Source organism: Moschus berezovskii, chromosome X, assembly GCF_049115385.1.
Source record: "Moschus berezovskii isolate FMDL1 chromosome X, NW_MosBer_1.0, whole genome shotgun sequence".
In the NCBI taxonomy this organism is placed as follows: domain Eukaryota; kingdom Metazoa; phylum Chordata; class Mammalia; order Artiodactyla; family Moschidae; genus Moschus; species Moschus berezovskii.
Genome location: NC_142488.1, coordinates 129893678 through 129920906, shown reverse-complemented (window position 1 = coordinate 129920906; position 27229 = coordinate 129893678). Strand labels below are relative to the sequence as shown.

Here is a 27229-nt window from a genome sequence, read left to right as displayed (position 1 = left end):
AATAATCTGGAACACTCAAAATTGTGTGATGAAGAAGTTTTTTTTAAACCTGTGCTTTCAGAAGTACTCATGGAAGCTAATTCTCAAAGACATTTATTTTCATGACAGGTAATGTATAGTTTTGAAGATGATGTAGAATTGTATAAAACATATATGAAAAATGTATATAATATATATACTCTTGGCCAATTTAAAGAGCCCTTTACCAGAGTTCTGACATTTAGCAAAGATCTTGTCAATTTTTATGGAGTGTAAATTTTAAAAGGCACACGATTAAGTCACAAAAGAGCTTTCACAGTGGAGAAGAGTAAATAAAGTCTCTATGCTGCAGTTTTTAACATTTTCTTGTCAGTGTGAGGCTCTTCATATTGCCTATTGACTTTCAGTTCAGTTCAGTTCAGTCGCTCAGTTGTGTCCGACTCTCCGCGACCCCATGAATCACAGCACGCCAGGTCTCCCTGTCCATCACCAACTCCCGGAGTACACTCAAACTCATGTCGACTTTACAAGTCATTTTTTTTTTAAATTATAATTGCTTTACAATGTTGTGTTAGTTTCTGCTATACAACAAAGTGAATAAGACACACACACACATACACTCACAACTCTGAGCTGTCACTGCATTCTCCCAGATGATGAGCCCCTGAGGCAGGGCCAGTGAGTCACTGATTTTGTGTGTCCCCCATCGCTGCACAGGCCTGGAAACAGATGGGAGTCTAACAAAAGTTTGTTGAAAGGAGAAATACACAGATGATGAGAGTGGCTGGTGCCTAAATGAAGAAGATACATAAGTGGTTTTGCAATGTGGGTTCCTCATTTGTATTCCCATTTTCTCCTTCCAGCCTCTCACTCCTTCCTTCCCTTTCCTGGCTTCCCTTAGAAATCCTTTTTGTGCTACTAGGGGTTGGTATAACCCAACAATCTGTACTTTTCTGGGTGTGATAGCTTAGGAGTGAATATGATTTGAACTTAATGCCTTTTCCAGTCAGTTCAGTCACTCAGTCATGTCCGACTCTTTGCGACCCCATGAACCACAGCACGCCAGGCCTCCCTGTCCATCACCAACTCCCGGAGTTCACTCAAACCCATGTCCATCGAGTCAGTGATGCCATCCAGCCATCTCATTCTCTGTTGTCCCCTTCTCCTCCTGCCCCTAATCCCTCCCAGCATCAGAGTCTTTTCCAGTGAGTCAACTCTTCGCATGAGGTGGCCAAAGTATTGGAGGTTCAGCTTTAGCATCAGTCCTTCCAATGAACACCCAGGACTGATCTCCTATATTATCATAAGTGAAACGAATCGCCAGTTTCAGGGTCGATGCATGTTACAGGGTGCTCGGGGCTGGTGTGCGGTGATGACCCAGAGGGAGGATAAGGGGAGGAGGGAGGTGGGAGGGGGGTTCAGGAAGGGGAACTTATGTACACCCGGGGCAGATTCATGTCAATGTATGGCAAAACCAACCGATATAATATTGTAAAATAATTAGCCTCCAATAAAAATAAAAAAAAAATAAACGAAGTAACTCTACAGGGAAAATTCTGAAATCTAATACTGAAATATTTTTTAAAGACTTCAATAAATGAAGAAATAAATCTTCTTTGTTAACAGAAAAACACTCAAAATTACAAATATGTCATTTTGCAATAATTTTCTTTATTATTATTTATTACATATGTAATAAATATGTAAAAGATTTCAAAAAAAAAAAAAAAGGATGGACTGGTTGGATCTCCTTGCAGTCCAAGGGACTCTCAAGAGTCTTCTCCAACACCACAGTTCAAAAACATCAATTCTTCGGCGATCAGCTTTCTTCACAGTCCAATTCTCACATCCATACATGACCACTGGAAAAAACATAGCCTTGACTAGATGGACCTTTGTTGGCAAAGTAATGTCTCTGCTTTTTAATATGCTATCTAGGTTGATCATAACTTTCCTTCCAAGGAGTAAGCATCTTTTAATTTCATGGCTGCAATCAGCATCTGCAGTGATTTTGGAGCACAAAAAAATAAAGTCTGACACTGTTTCCACTGTTTCCCCATCTATTTCCCATGAAGTGATGGGACCAGATGCCATGATCTTAGTTTTCTGAATGTTGAGCTTCAAGCCAACTTTTTCACTCTCCTCTTTCACTTTCATCAAGAGGCTTTTTAGTTCTTCTTCAGGGTGTCAAATTCAGAACCAGACAGATCCATCTCCTGACCCTAAATGTGGTCCTAAAGTGAATTGTTTGAGGAAATTGGATCCCAAAGATTATAGGTGGGGAATTTTGAAGTGTGTCCATTTCCATTGGAGATCAGAGAAGCCCAACCAAGAGAACTGTGGACTAATTGACATGACAGCTGCGGACTGAGCAAAACTTTTTTGAAAGGTCTTACCTTGTTTTTGACTTTGGAGGAATTAAGGTGATTGGCAATGGAAAGAATGAGAACATGTGCAATTCCTTAAAAGTTTATTGAGTTAAATAATTTTGCCTATGTTACATATAATTAAAAAGTCCCTTTATACTTTGTGCTAAAATAAAATTTTTGTTTAAGTGTTGGGTATAAAAGATTATCTTACTGTCCTTGAAATTTGCATTTCACACTTTACAAATGTCTTGGAAGATCTTTTCAAATGTTTATTGAACATTCCTATTTCCTTTTCTGTGAAATGCTTGTTCCTGTTATTTTGTTTTCCATTTTTTTGTCACGTTGTCTCTTTTTTAAATTGACTTACAATCTTTTATATATCCTTGATATTATTTGTCACATATGTATCGCAGTGTCTGCTTCTAATTTGTCTTGTCATCACTTTCTTTGTGATGTCTTTCGATGAAAGAAAATTTTACATTTAGTATAGCCTAAATTATCAGTCTTTTTCTTTAAGCTTTGTGCTCCTTGTGTCCTGTTTAGAATATCCTACCCACAGATTATACACATTTTCTCTGATCTGATTCCCGATGCTGTAGGGTTTGAATCTCCATCAATACATGACCATTAAAACTAGGTTTTAAGTCACCTGTGATTTGGCAGCTGCCCTGGGGCAACTACTATTCTCTGTTGGCTTCTCAGGATATTTGCCCTTGTAATGGTTTTGGCCTTTGAAGATTTCCTTGTCTTTCCTGCCAACTGAGCAGGAAAATAAATTGGAAATAATTTAATTTTGTTTTTTCCACTATGTTTTTATGTTTTGTAGAAGGAAGATTTTTGAGGATGTTTAGTCCCCCATGAGACCAATAAGGGAAAACTCCTCCCTGTTTTTCAAACTCGAAAGTTCCATTTTTATATTCAAAGATAATACCATCTCAGAGTTTTCCTTGTATATAAAACCTTAGATATGGATAAGGAACCGTGACCTACTCCCCTGTTTGCAGATGAACTGAAAGATGGGAGTGGTATTCTGGCCAGGAACAGCTGTGGCTGTTTGGGGAGGGGTGGGAATGAAACTCTTTGCAGAACCATAATGCTAACCCAGTTATTATCTGCCACTGCCTCAATGCTGACTTGTACAGTAAACCTTTTAAATTATAATCTTATTTTTTTTCTTTCCTCTATAACAATGGCCAAAGTGTATTCAGTAATGCCATATATTAGACACTGTTCCAAGCCTTTTCATATTAACAACTTATTACAATAACACAATGAAATAGCTACTGTCATGTTTTTTCTCCATTTACCAATAAAGGAAATTGAGACACTGAGAGTATAAGCAACTTTTCCTTGGTGATACAGCTTGTAAGTGGTAGAACTGGAATTGGAATATAGACAGTCTGCCTTTGAAGCATGCATTCAAAAGTACTGTGTTATATTAACTCTATAAGAAATATTTGTGTGTATGAAAATATAATTTTATATTTCTACATCACCCAAGATAACAATGAAATATAAGCACTGTGTGAACTTACTGATCGTGTGATGTCATTGTGGTTTACCTTTATGCACAACCTTTATCTTTTTTAAAAAAATCCCTTTATTGTTATTATTATTTTACTTAGTCGCTCAGTGGTGTCTGAATCTCTGCGATCCCGTGGACTGTAGCCCTCCAGTCTCTTCTGTGCATGAAATTCTCCAGGCAAGAATACTTGAGTGGGTTGCCACTTCCTTCTCCAGGGGATCTTCCCGACCCAGGGATCGAACCCAGGTATCCTGCATTGCTGGCAGATTCTTTACCAGCTGAGCCACCAGGGAGGCCCCACAACCTTCATCTTTTATCCTTAACACACGTTTTCAAAAGTTGAACCCACTTTTATTTGTTTTTCCATGTTCAAATTCCTTTGGAAGGAGAGGTAGAAAAAGGGCATCCTTTGCTCAGATGAATCAGATGAACATTTTTCTAACAAACAGTGATTCTTTCCTTGATTTATTATTTTGTAACAACTTTATTATAATACACTTAACATACCATGGGCTTCCATGGTGGCTCAGCTGGTAAAGAATCTGCATGCAATGCGGTAGACCTGGGTTCGATCCCTGGTTTGGGAAGATCCCCTGGAGAAGGGAACGGCTACCCACTCCAGTAATCTGGCCTGGAGAATAGTCCATGGGGTTGCAAAGAGACACGACTAAGTGACTTTCACTTCACTAACATACCATACATATAATGTACCCATTTAAAGTGTTAAATTCAATGTTTTTAGCACATTCAGAATTGTGTTACCATCACTGAAACCAATGCTGGGGCTTTTCATTATTGTTAAAAGAAACCCTATACCCTTTGGCTAGGATCCTCCCAGTTTCTCCATTCCCCAGCCCTAAGCAACCACTTTAAGAAAGCAGGATTTCAAATCCTGAAAGATGATGCTGTGACAGTGCTGCATTCAATATGCCAGCAAATTTGGAAAACTCAGCAGTGGCCACAGGACTGGAAAAGGTCAATTTTCATTCCAATCCCAAAGAAAGGCAATGACAAAGAATGCTCAAACTACTACACAGTTGCACTCATCTCACATCCTAGTAAAATAATGCTCAAAATTCTCCAAGCCAGGCTTCAGCAATACGTGAACCGTGAACTTCCAGATGTTCAAGTTGGTTTTAGAAAAGGCAGAGGAACCAGAGATCAAATTGCCAACATCCACTGGATCATCGAAAAAGCAAGAGAGTTCCAGAAAAACATCTATTTCGGCTTTATTGACTATGCCAAAGCCTTTGACTGTGTGGATCACAACGAACTGTGGAAAATTCTGAAAGAGATGGGAATACCAGACCACCTGACCTGCCTCTTGAGAAACCTGCATGCAGGTCAGGAAGCAACAGTTAGAACTGGACATAGAACAACAGATTGGTTCCAAATAGGAAAAGGAGTACATCAAGGCTGTATATTGTCACCCTGCTTATTTAACTTATATGCAGAGTACATCATGAGAAACGCTGGGCTGGAGGAAGCACAAGCTGGAATCAAGATTGCTGGGAGAAATATCAATAACCTCAGATATGCAGATGACACCACCCTTATGGCAGGAAGAGAAGGGGACCTAAAGAGCCTCTTGATGAAAGTGAAAGAGGAGAGTGAAAAAGTTGACTTAAAAGTCAACATTCAGAAAACTAAGGTCATGACATCTGGTCCCATCACTTCATGGGAAATAGATGGGGAAACAATGGAAACAGTGGCTGACTTTATTTTTCTGGGCTCCAAAATCACTGCAGATGGTGATTTCAGCCATGAAATTAAAAGACACTTACTTCTTGGAAGGAAAGTTATGACCAACCTAGACAGCATATTGAAAAGCAAAGACATTACTTTGTCAACAAAGGTCCGTCTAGTCAAGGTTATGGTTTTTCCAGTGGTCATGTAAGGATGTGAGAAAGCTGAGTGCCAAAGAATTGATGCTTTTGAACTGTGGTGTTGGAGAAGATTCTTGAGAGTTCCTTGGACTGCAAGGAGATCCAACCAGTCCATCCTAAAGGAGATCAGTCCTGGGTGTTCGTTGGAAGGACTGATGTTGAAGCTGAAACTCCAATATTTTGACCACCTCATGCGAAGAGCTGACTCATTTGAGAAGACCCTGATGCTGGGAAAGATTGAGGGCAAGAGGAGAAGGGGACGAGAGAGGATGAGATGGTTGGATGGCATCACTGACTCGATGGACATTTGTTTGGGTGAACTCTGGGAGTTGGTAATAGACAGGGAGGCCTGACGTGCTGTGGTTCATGGGGTCGCAGAGTCGGACACAACTGAGCGACTGAAACGAACTGAAAAGAAGCAAGCACTAGTCTACTTACTATTTCTCTCTCTATGCCTATTCAGGATATTTCATAAAATGAAATCTTATAATTTGTGGCTTCTTTCACTTAGCAAAATGTTTTCAAGATCCATCCACGTTGTAGCATGTATCAGTCCTTTACTACTTTTTATTGCTGAATAATATTCCATGACATGGATATACCACATTTTGTTTACCCATTCTTCAGTTGATAGACATTTCTGTTTCTACTTTTGGTTATTATGAATAATGCTACTGAGATTTCTGTACATGTTTTGTGTAGATGTGTGTTTTAATTTCTTTCAGGTATATACTTAGAAGTAAAATTGCTAGGTCATATGATTTAACTTCTTGAGAAATTGCTCAACCATTTTGCACATGGGCTGAACCATTTTACATTCTCTTGAACACTATATAGGGTTTCTAATTTGTCCACATTACTTGTTAACTGGGCTTCCCTGGTATCTCAGCTGGTAAAGAATCCGCCTGCAATGCAGGAGACATGGGTTTGATCCCTGGGTTTGAAAGATCCCCTGGAGAAGAGAACAGCTACCCACTCTAGTATTCTGGCCTGGAGAATTCCATGGACTGTATAGAACATGGGATTGCGAAGAGTCGGACACTACTGAGTGACTTTTACTTGCTAATACTTGTTATTGTCCATCTTTTTTCATTATTGCCATTCCCGTGGGAGTGAAGTGTTATCTAATTGTAGTCTTGATATGTATTTCCATAATGAATAAATGATGTTGAGCATCTTTGCATGTGCTTATTGGTCAGTTTTATACCTTCTTCAGAGATGTGTCTATTCAAATCCACTGTCCACTTTTGATTATATTTACCTTTTTATTATTGATTACCAAATGTTCTTTATGGTTAGCTTTCTGTGATTGTGGTTTTCGTTCTGGAGGCTGTGAGATTGTAGTTCTTGCCTCTTTTGTCTGCCCTCTGGTGGGTAAGGATAAGAGGCTTGTGCAAGCTTCCTGATGGGAGGGACTGGCTGTGGGGAAAACTGGGTCTTGCTTTCATGGGCAGGGCCAGGCTCAGTAAATCTTCAGCCCAGTTTTCTACTAATGGGTGGGGCTATGCAACCCAATACTGAGGTCTACAGGTTCTTTGCTGTTGTTCAGTCACTAAGTCCTATCCAACTCTTTGTGACCCCATGGACTGTATAGTATGCCAGGCTTCCGTGTGTTTCACTATCTCCTGGAGTTTGCTCAGATTCATGTCCATTGAGTCATTGATGCCATCCAACCATTTCATCCTCTGTCACTCCCCTCTCCTCTTGCCCTCAATCTTTGCCAATGAGTCGGCTCTTGTTAAAGGTGACCAAAGTATTAGAGCTTTAGCTTCAGCATCAGCATCAGTCCTTCCAGTGAATATTCAGGGTTGATTTCCTTGAGGGTTGACTGGTTTGATCTCCTTGCTGTCCAAGGGACTCTCAAGATTCTTCTTCAGCACCACAGTTCAAAAGCATCAATTCTTCATCACTCAGCCTTCTTTATGGTTCAACTCTCACATCCATACGTGGCTACTGGAAAAACCAAAGCTTTGACTAACAGACCTTTGTCAGCAAAGTGATATCTCTTCTTTTTAATGTGCTGTCTAGGTTTGTCATAGCTTTTCTTCCATGGACAAGCATCTTTTAATTTCGTGGCTGTAGTCATTTTGGAGCCCAAGAAAATAAAATCTGCCACTGCTTCCACTTTTTCTCTATTTGCTGTGAAGTAATGGGACCAGATGCCTTGGTCTTAGTTTTTTGAATGTTGAATTTTAAGCCAGCTTTTTCACTCTCCTCTTTCACCTTCATCAATAGGCTCTTTAGTTCCTCTTCACTTTCTGTTATTAGGGTGGTTTCATATGCAAATCTGAGGTTGTTGATATTTCTCCTGGCAGTCTTGATTCCAGGTTGTGATTTGTCCAGCCCAGCGTTTCACATGATGTACTCTGCATCGATGTTAAACAATATACAGCCTTGATGTACTCCTTCCCCAATTTTGAACCAGTCCATTGTTCCCTGTCCAGTTCTAACTGTTGCTTCTTGACCTGCATACAGATTTCTCAGGAGGCAGGTAAGTTGGCCTGGTATTCCCATCTCTTTAAGAATTTTCACAGTTTGTTGTGATCCACACAGTCAAAGGCTTTATTGTAATCAGTGAAGGAGAAGTAGATGTTTTTCTGGAATTCCCTTGCTTTTTCTATGATCCAACGGATGTTGGCAGTTTGATCTCTAGTTCATTTGCTTTTTCTAAATCTAGCTTGAACATCCGGAACTTCTCAGTTCATGTGCTGTTGAAGTCTAGCTTGAAGGATTTTGAGCATTACCTTGTTAGCATGTGAAATGAGTGCAATTGTACAGTAATTTGAACATTCTTTGGCATTGCCCTTCTTTGGGATTTGAAGGAAAACTGATCTTTTCCCAGTCCTGTGGCCATTGCTGAGTTTTCCAAATTTGTTGGCATATTGAGTACAGCACTTTAACAGCATCATCTTTTAGGATTTTAAGTAGCTCAGCTGGAATATACTATAATAATATACTATACTCTTGCTGAACTTGCTTATTAATACTAAAATGCTTTATTGTTTTTTTGTCCCTGTGTGAATTCCTTATTATTTTCTACATTCAAGTCATTTGCAAATAGAGATAGTTTTACTTCTTCCTTTGGGGAATTGACTGTGTGTTGGTATCACCAACTGGAGACCACTCCAGGTTTAATCACTTTCTAGGCAGAATCACAGGACTCAAGCTTATTGTTGTGTTCATAGCTGGTGTTTATTACAACAAACAGATACAAAGCAAAATCAGCAAGAGGAAAGGCACATGATAAAAAGTCTGGAGAAAGGCAGGCACAAGCTTTCAAGGGTTCTCTTCCAAGTGGAGTCACAAATAATGTGCTTAAATAGTTCCCCCAGCAACAAGTTGTGAAACATGTGAAATGTGCCTAGTCAGGGACTCTTTTTAGAGGCTTCTTGCAGGGTTGATAGTGGTGGGTTGTCACATAGGCACTCTATCACTAGCAGGTACCAACATTTCCTTGCTCCCTAAAGGAAAGCAGGTGTTTAGCATAATCTGCATTGTTTACTTCCTGAGTCAAATTTCCTAGATGCCAGCCAAAGGCTTACTTTGCAATTTGGCCTTTCTAAGGGTAAGCAGTGGAGGCCTGCTATGTTAACTCTTTCTGTACTGACTTATAATGCTACAGGAATTCTTTTTTTTTTCCCAGAAAGTTTTAAAAAATTAAATACAATTTTTCTATTTACTTCTATTACAAAATAGTGGATACATTCTCCATGTTGTACAGTACATCTTTGGGCCTATCCTACACCCAATAGTTTGTACCTCCAACTTCCTCACCCCTATATTGCCCCTCTCCCCCATAGCCACTAGTTTGTTCTCAAAGTCTGTACTTCTGCTTCTTTTTTGTTTTAGACACTAGTTCATTGTCTTTTTAAATTTTTTATTTTTTCTTGTATTTTCTAGATTCCACATATAAGTGTTTAATCATATAGTATATTTCTTTGTCTGACTTATTTCACTTAGCATTACCCTCAAAGTCTATCCATGTTGCTGCAAGTGGCAAAAATCTCATTTTTTAATGGATGAGTAATATTTCATTTTATATATATATATACATATACATATTGGAGAAGGCAATGGCAAGCCACTCCAGTACTCTTGCCTAGAAAATCCCATGGATGGAGGAGCCTGGTAGGCTTCAGTCCGTGGAGTCGCTAAGGGTTGGACACGACTGAGCAACTTCACTTTCACTTTTCACTTTCACACATTGGAGAAGGAAATGGCAACCCACTCCATTGTTCTTGCCTGGAGAATCCCAGGGAAGGGGGAGCCTGGTGGGCTTCCATCTATGGGGTCGCACAGAGTCGGACACGACTGAAGTGACTTAGCAGCAGCAGCATACATATACATATACACAAATCACATCTTCTTTATCCATTCATCTGTTGATGGACATTAAGGTTGCTTCTATACCTTGAATTGTAAATAAGGCTGCTATGATCTTTGGGCTTCCAAGGTGGCGCTAGTGGTAAAGAACCCACCTGCCAATGCAGAAACATAAGAGACTTGGGTTTGATCCCTGGATCAGGAAGATTCCCTGGAGGAGGAAATGGCAACTCACTCCAGTATTCTTCCTGGAGAATTCCATGGACAGAGGAGCCCGGTGGACTATGGTCCGTAGGTTCACAAAGAATCAGGCACAACTGAAGCGACTTAACACACACACATGAACATTGGGGTACATGTATGTTTTCTAATTAGTGTTTTAGTTTCTTTTGGATATACACCTAGGAGTGGAATTGCTGGGTCACATGGTAGTCCTTTTTTTTTTTTTAATTTTAATTTTTTGAGAAACCTCCATACAGTTTTCCACAGTGGCGGCACCAATTTACTTTCTTACCAACAGTGCACGAGGGTTCCCATTTTTCCACATCCTCACCAACATTTGTTATTTGCATTCTTTTTGATTGTGGCCATTTTGACAGGTGTAGGTGGTATCTCATTGTGGTTTTGTTTTGCATTTTACAGGATTCCATTTTGAAATGATGGAAATGTTCTGGAGTTAAATAGAGGTGATGACACAATGGTGGAAAGTGAGGGTGGGATGAACTGAGAGAGTAGCATTGGCATATATACACTACCCTGTGTAAAATAGATAGCTAGTGGGAAGCTGCTATATAGCACAGGGAGCTCAACTTGGTGCTCTGTGATGACATAGCGGGGTGGGATGGGGGTGGGGTAGGAGGGAGGCTCAAGAGGGAAGTGATATATGTATACTTATAAGTGATTCATGTTGTTGTACAGCAGAAACCAACACAGCATTGTAAAGCAATTATTCTCCAATTAAAAAAAATAAAAATAGCAGTGATGGTGCAAAATTTTTTAAATATACTAAAATACACCGAATTGTACACTTTAAAAGGATGAAATTTTGGTATGTGAATTATAGTTCAATAAATATAAATTAATATATAATTTAAAAAGTGATTCTTTTCAGGCTTATAGGGAATATTACCACAATGTACCACCTTAACACATTTAAAAGAGTGTAAATCAAATGATGGCTGTTCTTAGACCACAGTGGAATTAAACTAGAAACCAATATCAGAAAGATAACTGGAAAATTCTAAAATACATGGATATTAAGCAACATACCTCTAAATAACATGAGTCAATGAAGAAATCTCAAAGCAATTTTAGAAAAATATTTTGAATTAAATGAAAATGAAAACACAACTTACCAAAAAAGGAAAATAGAATGGATAAGTAAAAAGTGGTACAGCCAGGGAATGGAATATTATTCAGTGCTAAAATGAAATTAGCTAGCAAGCCATGAAAAGACATAGAGGAACCTAAAATGCATATTGCTAAGTGAAAGAAACCAATCTGAAAGGGCTATATACTGTATGATTCCAACAATAAGACATTCTGGAAAAGGCAAAACTATGTAGACAATTTAAAAAACCCAGTGATTGCCATGGGTTGTTTGTGGGAGAGATGAATAGGTGGAATACAGAGGAATTTTAGGGCAGTGAAAATACTCTGCATGATACCATAACTATGGACTTTGGGTGACAGTCATGTGTCATTGAAGGTTCATCAGTTGTAACAAATGTACTTTTCTGATGAGTGATGTTGATTACGGGGGCTATGCATATGTAGGGGCAGGGTGTATATAGCAGATTGCTGTACTTACCCATCAATTATGCTATAATTTAAAACTGCTCTTAAAAAAGTGAACATGATCATTACCAAAAAAAAGTGAAAAATATAGCAAAAAAATTTTTATGGCCCAGAGGAAAAGCCCTGTTAACATTGAAGTTAGTTTTCTTAGTTTTTTTGTTTGTTTGTTTGTTAATTATATAGTTGACATCATACTGGATAAACAGTTTTGTAAAAAATAGCAGTATAATTAATTTACAATGTTCTGTTTCTGGTGTAAGTGATTCAGATATACAAATATATACATACTCTTTTTCATATTCTTTTCTATTATAGTTATCACAAGATATTAAATATTGTTCCCTCTACAATACAGTGAGTCCTTGTTTTTATATTTTTTTATAGATTCTTTTTTGAATTGATTAATTTTTTATTTATTTTTTGACTGTACTTCGTTTTCATTATTGTGCACGAGCTTTCACTAATTTCGTCCAGTTCAGTTCAGTCGCTCAGTCGTGTCCGACTGTTTGCGACCCCATGAATTGCAGTACGCCAGGCCTCCCTGTCCATCAACAACTCCCGGAGTTTACTCAAACTCATGTCCATCGAGTCGGTGATGCCATCCAGCCATCTCATTCATTGTTGTCCCCTTCTCCTCCTGCCCCTAATCCCTCCCAGCATCAGTCTTTTCCAGTGAGTCAACTCTTCGCATGAGGTGGCCAAAGTATTGGAGTTTCAGCTTTAGCATCAGTCCTTCCAGTGAACACCCAGTACTGATCTCTTTAGAATGGACTGGTTGGATCTCCTTGCAGTCCAAGGGACTCTCAAGAGTCTTCTCCAGCACCGCAGTTCAAAAGCATCAATTCTTCGGCGATCAGCTTTCTTCACAGTCCAATTCTCACATGCATACATGACCACGGGAAAAACCATAGCCTTGACTAGCCGGACCTTTGTTGGCAAAGTAATGTCTCTGCTTTTTAATATGCTATCTAGGTTGGTCATAACTTTCCTTCCAAGGAGTAAGCATCTTTTAATTTCATGGCTGCAATCAGCATCCGCAGTGATTTTGGAGCCCCCCAAAATAAACTCTGACACTGTTTCCACTGTTTCCCCATCTATTTCCCATGAAGTGATGGGACCAGATGCCATGATCTTTGTTTTCTGAATGTTGAGCTTCAAGCCAACTTTTTCACTCTCCTCTTTCACTTTCATCAAGAGGCTTTGAGTTCCTCTTCACTTTCTGCCATAAGGGTGGTGTCATCTGCATATCAGAGGTTATTGATATTTCTCCCAGCAATCTTGATTCCAGCTTGTGCTTCTTCCTGCCCAGCTTTTCTCATGATGTACTCTGCATATAAATTAAATAAGTAGGGTGACAATACACAGCCTTGATGTACTCCTTTTCCTATTTGGAACCAGTCTGTTGTTCAATGTCCAGTTCAAACTGTTGCTTCCTGACCTGCATACAGGTTTCTCAAGGGGCAGGTCAGGTAGTCTGGTATTCCTGTCTCTTTCACAATTATCCAGAGTTTATTGTGATCCACACAGTCAAAGGCTTTGGCATAGTCAATGAAGCAGAAATAAATGTTTTTCTGGAGCTCTCTTATTTTTCCATGATCCAGCGGATGTTGGCAATTTGATCTCTGGTTCCTCTGCCTTTTCTAAAACCAGTTTGAACATCTGGAAGTTAACGGTTCACATATTGCTGAAGCCTGGCTTGGAGAATTTTGAGCATGACTTTACTAGCATGTGAGATGAGTGCAATTGTACGGTAGTTTGAGCATTCTTTGGCATTGCCTTTCTTTGGGATTGGAATAAAGACTGACCTTTTCCAGTCCTGTGGCCACTGCTGAGTTTTCCAAATTTGCTGGCTTATTGAGTGCAGCACTTTCACAGCATCATCTTTCAGGATTTGAAATAGCTCAACTGGAATTCCATCACCTCCACTTTCTTTCTTCATAGTGATGCTTTCTAAGGCCCACTTGACTTCACATTCCAAGATGTCTGACTCTAGGTGAGTGATCACACCATCATGATTATCTGGGTCGTGAAGATCTTTTTTGTACAGTTCTTCTGTGTATTCTTGCCACCTCTTCTTAATATCTTCTCCTTTTGTTAGGTCCATACCATTTGTGTCCTTTATTGAGCCCATCTTTGCATGAAATGTTCCCTTGGTATCTCTAATTTTCTTGAAGAGATCTCTTGTTTTTCCTATTCTGTTGTTTTCCTCTATTTCTTTGCATTGATTGCTGAGGAATGCTTTCTTATCTCTCCTTGCTATTCTTTGGAACTCTGCATTCAGATGCTTATATCTTTCCTTTTCTCCTTTGCTTTTTCACTTCTCTTCTTTTCACAGCTATTTGTAAGGCCTCCCCAGACAGCCATTTTGCTTTTTTGCATTTCTTTTCCATGGGGATGATCTTGGTCCCTGTCTCCTGTACGTCATGACCCTCTGTCCAGAGTTCATCAGGCACTCTATCTATCAGATCTAGTTCCTTAAATCTATTCCTCACTTCCACTGTATAATCATAAGGGATTTGATTTAGGTCATATCTGAATGGTCTCGTGGTTTTCCCTACTTTCTTCAATTTAAGTCTGAATTTGGCAATAAGGAGTTCATGATCTGAGCCACAGTCAGCTCCTGGTCGTGTTTTTGCTAACTGTATGGAGCTTCTCCATCTTTGGCTGCAAAGAATATAATCAATCTGATTTCAGTGTTGACCATCTGGTGATGTCCATGTGTAGAGTCTTCTCTTGTGTTGTTGAAAGAAGTTGTTGTCCAATGGGGGCTCTCCTCTAGTGGCAGATGCAGGGTTCTCATTGTGGTGGCTTCACTCGTTGCAGAGCAAGGTCTCAAGGTACATGGGCTCAGTAGTCACAGTGAACAGGCTTAGTTGCCCTGCAACATGTGGGATCTTCTTGGACCAAGTTGAAGTCATGTCTCCTGCATTGTTAGGCAGATTCTTAACCACTGGACCACCAGGGAAGCCTCCCCCCTATTTTTTAAAATATATTTTATATATAGTAGTTTGTGTCTGCTAATTCCAAACTCCCAATCCAGCCCTCCCCCATCCCCCTTGGCAACTACAAGTCTGTTCCTGTTTTATAAATAAGTTCATTTGTATCTTTTTGCTTTTCTTTTTTAGATTACACATATATGTGACAACATACGATATTTGTCTTTCTCTGTTTGGCAAACTTCACTCAGTATGATAATCTCTAGGTCCATCCATGTTGTTGCAAATGCATGATTTCATTCTTTTTTGTGGCTGAGTAATATTCCATCGTGTGTGTATATTTATACATATATATGTGTATATATATGTATAAATATGTATATATACTGCAACATCACAGCCTGCATATGATTTTACACACTCTGTGTGCATGCATGCTAAGTCACTTCAGTCATGTCTGACTCTGTGCAACCCTATGGGCTGGAGCCCACCAGACTCCTCTGTCCATGGGATTCTCCAGGGAGAAATACTGGAATGGGTTGCCGTGCCTTCCTCCAGTAGAACTTCCCGATCCAGGGATCGAACCTGCGTCTCTTTTGTCTCCTGAATTTGCAGGTAGGTTCTTTACCTCTAGCGCCACCTGGGAAGCTCATCTTGTGTTATATGACATCTAAAATGACAATTGTGAGATCTAATGATGTATATATGTATATACCAGCTACAAAGAGTTTTGGAATTAATTTTTAAATTTTATTTCTTCATTTTATGATTTATTTATTTTTGGCTGTGCTGGGTCTTTGTTTCTTTGCATGGGTTTTTTCTAGGTGGGGTGAGGGGGGTCTATTCTCTTTAGTTGCCATGCACGGGCTTCTCATTGTGGTGGCTTCTCTTGTGGAACACGGGCTCTAGTGCACAGGCTAAATAGTTGTGGTGGACTTGCCTCACAGCATGTGGAATCTTCCGGAGATCAAAGCCATGTCCCTTCCATCAGTGGTGGATTCCTATCCACTGCGCCACCAGGGAAGTCTGGGAATTAATTTTTTTGATTTCATGTTTTTCCTTTTACAGCTTTGATTTGTTCTTAGGTCCTTAAGATTGGGTTTGGGGTAGAAGGATGAAAAAGAGTCAAATGTGAGATTTCAAAATGTTAACTTTTGAAAAAAAAAATGGGCATCTTAGTACTCAGGCCTAGTTTTCTTTGGAGTTTATACTACAGGAGAGAGGGCCTTGGACTTCCCTTTCCCTTCCTGCACGTTTTGATGCACAAGTGCTTATCAACAACCTGAGCCTTGGGACATCTTAAGGTTATACCCAGAGTTGGTAGTTGACTCAAGACTCTGCCAGTTTCTCCAGCCCCACCACTGTGTTGTAGGTGTTGCCTGCTTGGAAAATACCTTTGTGCTAAGGCAGAGATCCTGGATCAGAGGTGTTCCAGAAGCTTGCTCTCCACTGGAGGCTTGGAAAAGTTCTCCACTTTTTGTTTCCAGTCTTGCTGTCTGGCTTTAGTTAGATTATCCCATTCTCTGAACTCAACCCATATCAAGACATATACAGTCCCTGATGCATTCACCTTCTCCTGCATTGGTGCCTCATTTCTTTTACTTGGAATGTCATTTTTTATTCCCCTGTCTGTGTATTTGAATCCCACCCAGTTTTCCAGGGTCAGCTCAGATGTCACCTCATCAATGAAATCCTTTTTCTTTTTTCTTCCTTTTTCTTAATCTCTCAATTTCAATGCAATAATTTCTCCCCTTCTTTTACTCTATATTGTATATTTCTATTATAGCACATACTGTACTACATATTATGGCCAGTTGTTTAGATGTCGTATCTTCTGTTAATTTTAAGCTTGTGGTGAGACACTCTTTCATATTCCAATGGGCCACAGCACCTAGCAGGAGGAACAAATAAAACCCAGTAGATGTTTGGTGAGTTGAATAAAATAGATTGGAGGATGTAGCAAGAATCTTGGTTTTCCTTTGTTAGTGCAGGATTATGTGAGTCTTTTATACTGTACCTTTATGGCAGAACAAAGTATTGCATAGTTTGTTCTACTGTAGTCTAACGGGAATTCATTTTGTGATGGTTTCAGAATTACCCTTTTATTTGTTCCACCTTTTAAAGCATAACACTTGTCAAGACAGCACTTGAATTTGTTGCATGTTCGAAGTCATTACTGTTTACAGACGGTACAGTGTATTTGATGTTCATATTGAAAGGGAAGAATTACACTCATAGACTCCCATCTGCCTTGCAATAGGATTTAGGACTCGAAACAAAACCAAGTTTTATTTGAGTCGTGAACATCAGCAATAGTGAACCTTCAAAAAGAATTTCAGTCTGTCAGAATAATGGCATTTCTGGCAAAAGATTGTTTTATAAACATTCTTGATATGGTTTGGGATGAAACTCTTCCTGGAAGAAAATGTGAGGTTAATAAACTATATCTAGTTAGTAATTTGCATTAGAGCTGATTGTATTCTTCTGCCTGTCTGAAGGTTAGGGAACCAAATGGATGACACTGTGAAAACTTCTTCTGAATCTTCTACTAGGGTCTGAACAGTGCCTGTGCCTAGCAATTGTTCTGTGTGAATTTCTTAAATAAATAAGTGCATGAATGGGAGCCTCCCTGAGCCTCTTACCTCATCTATAAGGTGAGGATTTTAATATCCATCTTGGAGGATTGTTGTAAGATCAGAGAAAATGCATACAGAGTACTTTATGCATACTTGGCAAAAACTGTATATTAGTCACTCAGTCGTGTTAGGCGCTTTGCGACCCTATTGACTGTAACCTGTCAGGTTTCCTCTGTCCATGTGGTTCCTGGTGTCTCAGATGATAAAGAATCTGCCTGTCAAGCAGGAGACGTGGGTTCGATCCCTGGATCAGGAAGATCCTCTAGAGAATGAAATAGCAAGCCATTCCAGTATTCTATTCTGGGAAATCCCATGAAACCTGGCAAGTTCTAGGTGCTCAGTAAATAGCTACTTTTGGAGAAGACTCTTGAGAGTCCCTTGTACTGCAAAGAGAGCCAACCAGTCCATTCTTAAGGAGATCAATCCTGGGTGTTCATTGGAGGGACTGATGCTAAAACTGAAACTGCAATACTTTGGCCACCTCATGCGACGAGTTGACTCACTGGAAAAGACTCTGATGCTGGGAAAGGTTGAGGGCGGGAGGAGAAGGGGACAACAGAGAATGAGATGGCTGGATGGCATCACCGACTCGATGGACATGAGTTTGAGTGAACTCCGGGAGTTGGTGATGGACAGGGAGGCCTGGCGTGCTGTGATTCATGGGGTTGCGGAGAGTCAGACAGGACTGAGCGACTGAACTGAACTGAACTGACTGAATCATTCACAGCACTTTTCCCCTGTTTTCGTATTGGTGGTGGCAAAGAGATTATAACTTTCTAGTCTACATTTCCTTTATTTCCTTTTCTATTTTAATTTGTGCCCCATTTTAAAACATTTTTTATTGAAGTATATTTGCTTTATAATGTTGTTACTTTCTGATGTACAGCAAAGTGAATCAGCTATCAGACAGTTAGTTCAGTCACTCAGTCATGTCCGACTCTTTGTGACCCCATTGACTGCAGCACTCCAGGCTTCCCTGTCCATCACCAACTCCCAGAGGTTGCTCAAACTTATGTCCATTAAGTCGGTGATGCCATCCAACCATCTCATCTTCTGTCATTCCCTTCTCCTCCAGCCTTCAATCCTTCCCAGCATCAGGGTCTTTTCAGATGAGTCGGTTCTTCACATCAGGTGGCCAAAGTATTGGAGTTTTAGCTTCAGCATCAGTCCTTCCAATGAATATTCAGGACTAATTTCCTTTAGGATTTACTGGTTGGATCTCCTTGCAGTCCAAGGGTCTTTCAAGAGTCTTCTCCAATACCACAATTCAAAAGCATCAATTCTTTGGCACTCAGCTTTCTTTATAGTCCAACTATCACATCCATACGTGACTACTAGACATATATGCCCTCTTTTTTGGATCTTATTTTTCAGAAAAGATGAAAGCAGAGGTATCTGCTGTTTTAAGCAGTTAATATTTGCCCTGTTTCTCTGGTGCTTGGACAGAATGGCATATGTATGCAGCATGGTTCAGAACTCATTTTCTTCTATGGGATAGGAACAGAACCCCCAGGGAAGGGATAAATGTACATGAGAGCATGTCACTAGGAAGTGAAGCTCAACGGCTGGAATCATTGCTGTTATACACCAGAATCTGGAGTAAAAACGCTTTCTATCAAATGAGAATGCTTGTAGATATCAAATAAACCATCATTTTCCCTATAGGAGTCATTAATAAACTCAGTAGAATTTAAATGCCTTGGAATGGTAGCACATATTCAGTTCATGGAGGCATAAACTCTTGGAGAAGTGGGACACGAAAAATCATTTACTCAAATCCACGTACATGCTCCACTGTTCTCTCTAGTCTCCTTTCTACAGAGTTGCTTGGCCTTTGTTTCAGTGCTCTTAGTGATGGGAAAGGTCTTCTCTAGCTACCATGGCAGTCATTTCGTTTGTAGAGTATTCTGACTTTTAAAACAAGTGCTTGTTTACATGGAGTCGGTTAAGCTCTCTGTTGCTTTCTGTTTGTCTTCTCTTTTACTCTGAAGGGAAAAAAGTAACCGACTAACCAATCAACCAACCATCCAACCAACCAACCAAAGACGTACCTGAATGAATAGGTTTGGGAAACACTGCATACATAGCCCATACCCAAGGAGGAGTTGCATGCAGTATGTTTGTGTTTCCTGGGGAATGTTGCAGTATGCTTAAACCCCAGTAGTTCACAAAAGTTTTTTGATTGTGAATCTTTACTGTTACCTAGAACATCTATCCACAGTTTAGAATAGAATCTGGCACTTAGTAGGTGCTCAAGAAATATTTGTTTTTAAAAAACAAATGGATGCAAAATAAATCTTTAAAAACTGTAAAGGACACCCTGTATTAAGGTGACAAGCCTTTTGGTTTTTTTTCTGCAAGTGACACTAACAAAATGAATCAACTAATTAGATGGGTTTACCTTCCTCCTCTGCAAACCATCCTAAATATATTATTTGTTTCCACAACTTTTAGGATGTATAAAATTCTTCATATTTGAATTTTGAGCTTGTATTCTCATTTTCACAACTACCTTTTATATTATAAAAGAAATGTTAGAGATTGAGTTTGCAATTGATAGCCAAGACAATAAAAGCTTGCCTCTGTTGCTTCGTGATCAAATGTATGGAATGAACGAGTTGACAGCCACTCTCTTTATCTTGTCTTCAATTTGTCCTTGATTGTGTTCGATTGTGCAATCACATGGTTGAGCTTTTCAATGAAGAGTGTTCCATCAGGGTGTTTTTGAGGGTGTTCGTCAAATTACCTATTGAGTTAAAGTGAAGTGAAGTCGCTCAGTCGTGTCCGACTCTTTGAGACCCCATGGACTATAGCCTACCAGGCTCCTCTGTCCATGGAATTTTCCAGGCAAGAGTACTGGAGTGGGTTGCCATTTCCTTCTCCAGGGAATCTTCCCGACCCAGGGATTGAACCCAGTTCTCCTGCATTGCAGGCAGACGCTTTACTGTCTGAGCCACCAGGGAAGCCTATTGAATTAGTGCCCTTTTGTAAAAAAAGTTTTTTATTGGAGTGTAGTTGCTTTCCAATGTTGTCTTGGTTTCTACTATACAGCAAAGTGAATCAGCTATAAGTAAATATACATCCCCTCTTTTTTAGATTTCCTTCCCACTTAGGTCACTACAGAGCATTGAGTAGAGTTCCCTGAGCTATACAGCAGGTTCTCATTAGTTATCTTTTTTATCCATGTGCTGCTGTGCTAAGTCGCTTCAGTTGTGTCCGTACTGTACACAACTGTGTGGACTGTAGCACACCTCCAGGCTCTTCTGTCCATGGGATTCTCCATGCAAGAATACTGGAGTGGGTTGCCATGCCCTCCTCCAGGATTTTATACATAGTAGTGTGTATATCGGAGAAGGCAGTGGCACTCCACTCCAGTACTCTTGCCTGGAAAATCCCATGAATGGAGGAGCCTGGTAGGCTGCAGTCCATGGAGTTGCGAAGAGTCGGACACGACTGAGTGACTTCACTTTCACTTTTCACTTTCATTCATTGGAAAAGGAAATGGCAGCCCACTCCAGTGTTCTTGCCTGGAGAATCCCAGGGATGGGGGAGCCTGGAGGTGGGTCTATGGGGTTGCACAGAGTCGGACACGACTGAAGCGACTTAGCAACAGCAGCAGCAGTGTATATATGTCAATCCCAATCTCCCAATTGATCCCGTTAGTGCTTTTTTGTTTTGTTTTCCCAACCAGTCCTTTTGAAGTTTCACAACTAGTCCAAAGTAAGGAGAATGCACGCCTTTCATTTTTGAGCAATTGAATTTTCCGCATGGGGCAGCTCTGCAAGTCTTACATCAAATATAAATCTGGTCAACAAGGAACACACTGTAATGTGGATCTGATCCAGTTTTAGTGACCTAGGCTTTTTATTTCTCATGCTCTAGAGTAAAAGAGTTTAAAGGGTCATCAAGAAGAGCATCCTAAACCATATCTGTTCTCATTTTTACATTTCTGAGGGAAATCTGTGTGGAAATTCAAGAAGTTAGATACAAAATTGGGTTTAACTCAGTGTCAACTTTCTCTGAACTCTATTTCTTTGTTCTCAGCAACAAGCCCACCGTGTCTTTTGTGGCTGCTCAGTGATAACCCTGTGGCTTCTGTTTCCTTTTCCTACTATCTCCTCTCCCTTCACCCTGTTTTCAACCAAGAATGTGATCATTCCCTAAAATGTTGGGGTTGGCCAAAAAGTCTCTTTGGGTTTTTCTGTAAGATGCCATGAAAAACCCAAACGAACTTTTTGACCAACCCAATAGTACCATCTTCTCTTTTAACCATTTTTTTTTTAGAGGTGTAGTTGATTTATAATACAAGCTTCAGGTGAAAAATATAGTGATTCACAAATTTTAAAAGTTATACTGAATTTAAAGTTATTATAAAATATTGGCTGCATTTCCTGTGCTGATTATTTATTATATACATACTGGTTTTTACCTCTTAATCCCCTCCCCCTGTGTTGCCCCTCCCCCTTCCTCCTCCCCACTGGTAACAACTAGTTTGTTCTCTATCCCTATGAGTCTGTTTCTTTTAACCATTATTTTGTCCTTTTGTGTTAGTGTTGAAATGTGATTTTGTCAGCACAGCTGTGGAAGACATTTTATGATAGAAACATCAGGGTGTTTTCCTTCTGCCTATGGATTTTACCTGTTGTTGGATCTCAGGATGTCTGGGGCCTTGGAGCACTTGTTGTATTGCCCGTGGTGGGTAATGAGTGAGGGGTAGAGGTGACTTGCTCCAGACCCTAGAGCTTCTCAGTGGCCAAGCCAGCATCAGGTCCAGTCCTCCCACTCCCAGCCCTCGGCCTTTTATTTTATGCCCTGATGCCTCTCTTGCTACATGAATGGATTTTTTAAAAATGTAGAGTAAATAGACATAGTTTGTATAACTATGCAACAGCCTGAATGGTATGGGAGGAATCAGGTTGCAGATATTAGTGTTTCCAGATCTGCCACCTGACATCAAATTTATCCATTTATCTTGATAGTTATTTCTACTGATCAGAGCGGGGAGGAAATTGGGTCTTATTATGTAGGAATATTTTAATGCCTAATGCTCTCATCTAAATGATAGAACATTGCCACTTGTGCAGGCCTCTGAGAGCAGAGAAAGTTCTAGTCCTCTTGCACTATCTCCCATCTCATCCTTCATTGGAAGGACTGATTCTGAAGCTGAAGCTCCAATACTTTGGCCACCTGAGGCGAACAACTAACTCCTTGGAAAGTACCCTGATGCTGGGAAATATTGAAGGCAGGAGGAGAAGGGGATGATACAGGATGAGATGGTTGGATGGCATCACCGACTCAATGGACATGAGTTTGAGCAAGCTCCGGGACTTGGTGATGGACAGGGAAGCCTGGTGTGCTGCAGTTCATGGAGTTGCAAAGATTCAGACACGACTGAGCAATTGAACTGATCTTATGAAAATAAATTGGTCAATGCATTTCTTTATGTTTCAAATTTTGTTTGTGTGTGTGGTTCTGTAACAGAACCCCTGTTCCATTGTCTAGTGTGGGTCATTTGAGAACTTGTGTGTGCAATGCCCTTGAGCAGGATGGGCCTGGATACAAGCCCTCCATATGCTACCATCTGAAGAACACCAAGAAAGGGAATGTGTCATCAGCCTGACACCACTGGAGACCAGGTCTTTGAAGGCCCTCTGTATCAGTGGGCAAGGGGGAAGACATGGCTTCTCTGAGAAATGTGGAACCACAGGCATTAAAACCAATGATCCAGAATAGCTGAGTTCGATGGCCCGTTTTCTTTGAAAAAGTTATCCTGGCTCATGGACCAGAGGCAGTAGTGGACTTTGATCTGGGGCCCCTATGGAGTTCACTAGAATTGAACATTACAAATTAGCACTTAAGATCTGGGACAACTAAAATATACTGAAGATCACATGGATGTGTCCCGCCTCTAATGGTCAAAGATGAGTTAATAGGCTGCTGTTCAAGGAACATTGACTCTTATGTCAGTTATTTTGCATTTGGTTGGCACAGCACCCTGTGAGGTATATATATTATTATGGCCAGTTTACAGGTAAGGAAACTTGAGACTCTGAGAGGCTAAGTAACATGTACATGTTTTTATAGCCAGTACATGCAGCAAGCTGGGATTGGAATTCAGGTCTCTTGGACTCAAAAGCTGTATGTTTAACCACTGCTTTATACTCGATCTCTGACACTTTTCCTGACCTGTAACATGGGATAATAATAGCTTTCTCCAGGGTTTTTTAAGGATCCAATGCAATAAAGGACCCGAAAAATGCTTTGTAATCACTAATAAAGTTTTACAGAGAGAAGGGCATTATCAGAAGTAGAAGACACTATGCTACAGTGTCTCTTCGTGACTGTCTACCCTTTAGATAAATCCGGATGTCCTAGAGTTTGGACTTTTGCCCCTGGTATAGATTCTGAGAATGAGGACAACTGGTCTTATTTATCCAGTGACACTATCCAGAGTGTGATTTTCTTCTTAGGTGGCTGAGAGGAGTAAAGATAAGAAGGTCGGCCTTGCATCTGTGGAGGCAGATCTTCGGGACCCCCAGAGTTCTTTCCTGCACGCTAAGAAATCCCCTGTGCGTTTCCGGCTGTTCTCTAATGTGCCTATTGTTTCTCTCCCTTTCTCATTTGTCACAGAAGACGAAGTGCTTCTCTGTGTAAAGGACATCAGCCACTCCTTAATGCAAGAGATTGCCTTCCTGTCTGGTAAGCAGACATTTTCATATATTAAGATCAGATTAATGTTTGAATCCATTAGCAATGGTAATTTGGTCATTCTTATAGGTGGCTATATAATTTTTATATTTCAGTAAACATTTATGCATTGTGCATGTAGTTGCTAAAGAAATGGACATTTAGAGAATAACTAGAGGTTTTAAATATGTTTAGATATGTGATTAAAACCAGGCTTACCAGCCTTGTACACTGGACATTCGGGAACATCTTTAGAAATCCATGATGAGTGAAAGTGTGATCCATCTCCTAGGTGGGTGCAGGCTGAGTGAGAGGGCAGCCACAGACTTCTCTGAGGTTTTCCCTGTCACCATAGCTCTGATGACTTAAATGCTCATTAAAAATGCTCTGAGTCACCCTAATTAAGCAGCATACACATGATAAAAAGTTGACTTTTCTAAAATGTATATGCATTTGTATATTATTTCTAAAAATTGTGAATAATGTATGCATTATGAAATACATATAGCATAAAATTTACCTTCTTAACTATTTTTAAGTGTATAGTTCAGTGAAATTAAATACATTCACATTGTTATACAGCCATCCATCCACCATCCATTTCCAGAACTCTTCTTGTCTTGTAAAACTGAAACTCTCTACTGGTTAAAAAATAACCCTTCATTCCTCCCTCCCTTTAACCCCTGGCAATTACCATTATATCGATACTTTCTGTATCTACATATTTGACTATTCTTGGTGCCACATATGAGTGGACTCATGCTGTATTTGTCTTTCTGTGACTAGCTTTTTTCATTTCACATAATGTCCTCCAGGTCTTTCTATGTTGTAGCATATATCAGAATTTCCTTCCTTTTTTAAGGCTGAAGAATATGCCATTGTATGATGAGTTAATTTGTTTATCCATTCATCCATTGGTGGACATTTGGGTTGCTTGCACCTTTTGGCTCTTGTGAATAAAGCTACATTACATATTTTTAGAGATACAGCAATAGGAAACCACCCCTCTTGTTTTAATCCGGTCAGATATCTAGGGGAAACTTTGCTTAAAGACAAGCAAATTGCTTTCAGGTGTTAGAGTAACTTGAACTATGCCATTAAACATTATATTTATTGTATTAAATGGATAAGAACAGTTTACAAGTATATGTGTTGTTTGTATGAAAATCCTTCTTAGATGTTGAAAGTACAAAGGACCATCTTATTCCTTTTAAGTAGTTAAATTATTTCTCCTAAAATGATACCTACATGCTTGGTTTACCAAATGAGCATTTACTTTATAGATGATCCTAATTGGACACTTCAATCTGGCTTCTGCTTTAATGATTAGAATTAGCAGTAATTGTGAATTAGTGGTGACTTAATGAGGTTTTATGTTTTCATTTTATAAGTGGTATAAATGTGTGATAGGCTTTCACTATTGAGATTAAGGGATTTTACTGAAGCTCCTCAGTGTTTTTAAAATTGTGTTCAAATAGAAACACCCTCAGGACCTGTTTCCCGATCTAGATCCTTCTCCATAATTTCCTTTCTTATCTGATCTTTGTAGTTTTTAAAATATGTCTTGCCTGTCGTTTCTTTTGAAGAAAGTGTTCCCAATGTTAAAAATAACAAAAACCTCCCTATTTAGAATATCAATACCTCCTTTCTTTTCTCACATGTTTACTACCTAGTACATACAGCACTTGTGCTTCCCTGGTGGCTCAGTGTAAAGAACCTGCCTCCCAATGCAGGAGATGTGGGTTCAATCCCTGATCTGGGAAGACCCCCTGGAGGAGGAAATGACAACCCACTCCAGTATTCTTGCCTGGGAAATCCCATGGACAGAGGAGCCTGGTGGGCTGTGGTCTATGGGGTAGCAAAGAGTTGGATATAACTTAGCGACTAAACAACAACAACAACAGCAACACTTGTGGGTACTCAGCGGTGATAACAGTTTATTGATTAGTTGATGAGAATCTACCCTTATAAGAACCAACATTCTTTCCTTTGATAGGTATGGAAGTGAAAGTGAAAGTGAAGTTGCTCAGTTGTGTCCGATTCTTTGAGACCCCATAGACTATAGCCTACCAGGCTCCTCTGTCCATGGGATTTTCCAGGCAATAGTACTGGAGTGGATTGCCATTTCCTTCTCCAGTGGATCTTTACCTAAATACTGCTTGGCAAGTCTAACTTATATATATATGTTGCATTATATGCTATATATTATTTATAATCCTAGTTCTACACCATACCCTATCTGTAGAGGCCCCTTGTTTCATGCTTGGCTAAGTCTCTTGGTTCAGAGTTGTACAGTTTCTCCTTTGACTTCCTTTAAAATTGTTGGGTGAATGCCATCATTTCCCATGATTATCTTTCTTCATCTTGCTCTTTACGTCGAGAATGTTATAAAGATTTATCACCATTTGATTTATTATTTTGGTCTAGTTTGATTCATTACTTTGGTCTAGTCTGATTAAAAAAGTACTATGGGAATGGGGACTCTCCCTTAAGTTTCTGTTGAGAAAGATTAAGGCAAGGAATGAATTTGACCTTTTCCCAAGTGCTCTAGTGGAGAATGTGTGTTCTCTAGTGGAGAATGTGTATTCTGCTTTTGTTGGATAGAATATTCTAGAAACATCACTTAAGTCACGATGGTGAAATTGTTGTTCAGGTGTACTGTTTCCTAGTGAATTTCCCAGCTACTCCTTCTATCAGTTATGCAGTTCAGTTCAGTTCAGTCGCTCAGTCGTGTCCGACTCTCTGCGATCCCATGAATCACAGCACGCCAAACCTCCCTGTCCATCACCAACTCCCGGAGTTCACTCAAACTCATGTCCATCGAGTCGGTGATGCCATCCAGCCATCTCATTCTCTGTCGTCCCCTTCTCCTCCTGCCCCCAACCTTTCCCAGCATCAGAGTCTTTTCCAGTGAGTCAACTCATTGCGTGAGGTGGCCAAAGTATTGCAGTTTCAGCTTTAGCATCAGTCCTTCCAATGAACACCCAGGATTGATCTCCTTTAGAGTGGACTGGTTGGATCTGCTTGCAGTCCAAGGGACTCTCAAGAGTCTTCTCCACCACCGCAGACCAAAAGCATCAATTCTTTGGTG

At 39.9% G+C, this 27229-nt stretch overlaps 1 protein-coding gene across 5 annotated transcripts in view; it reads left to right on the top strand.

Annotated features, from left to right (window-relative positions):
- The window catches only part of MCF2 (MCF.2 cell line derived transforming sequence), a 122908-nt gene that overhangs the window by 14013 nt on the left and 81666 nt on the right, over positions 1-27229 (top strand). For 2 of the 5 annotated variants that reach the window (XM_088834342.1, XM_088834340.1), the window contains exon 1: positions 24111-24150. In XM_088834342.1, coding sequence (XP_088690468.1) covers positions 24126-24150 — 25 coding nt within the window. In that variant the 5' untranslated portion in view covers positions 24111-24125. Of the gene's footprint in view, positions 1-24081; positions 24151-27229 lie in introns of those variants that run through there. The other 3 variants (XM_088834339.1, XM_055438473.1, XM_088834338.1) reach the window with 2 other exon arrangements.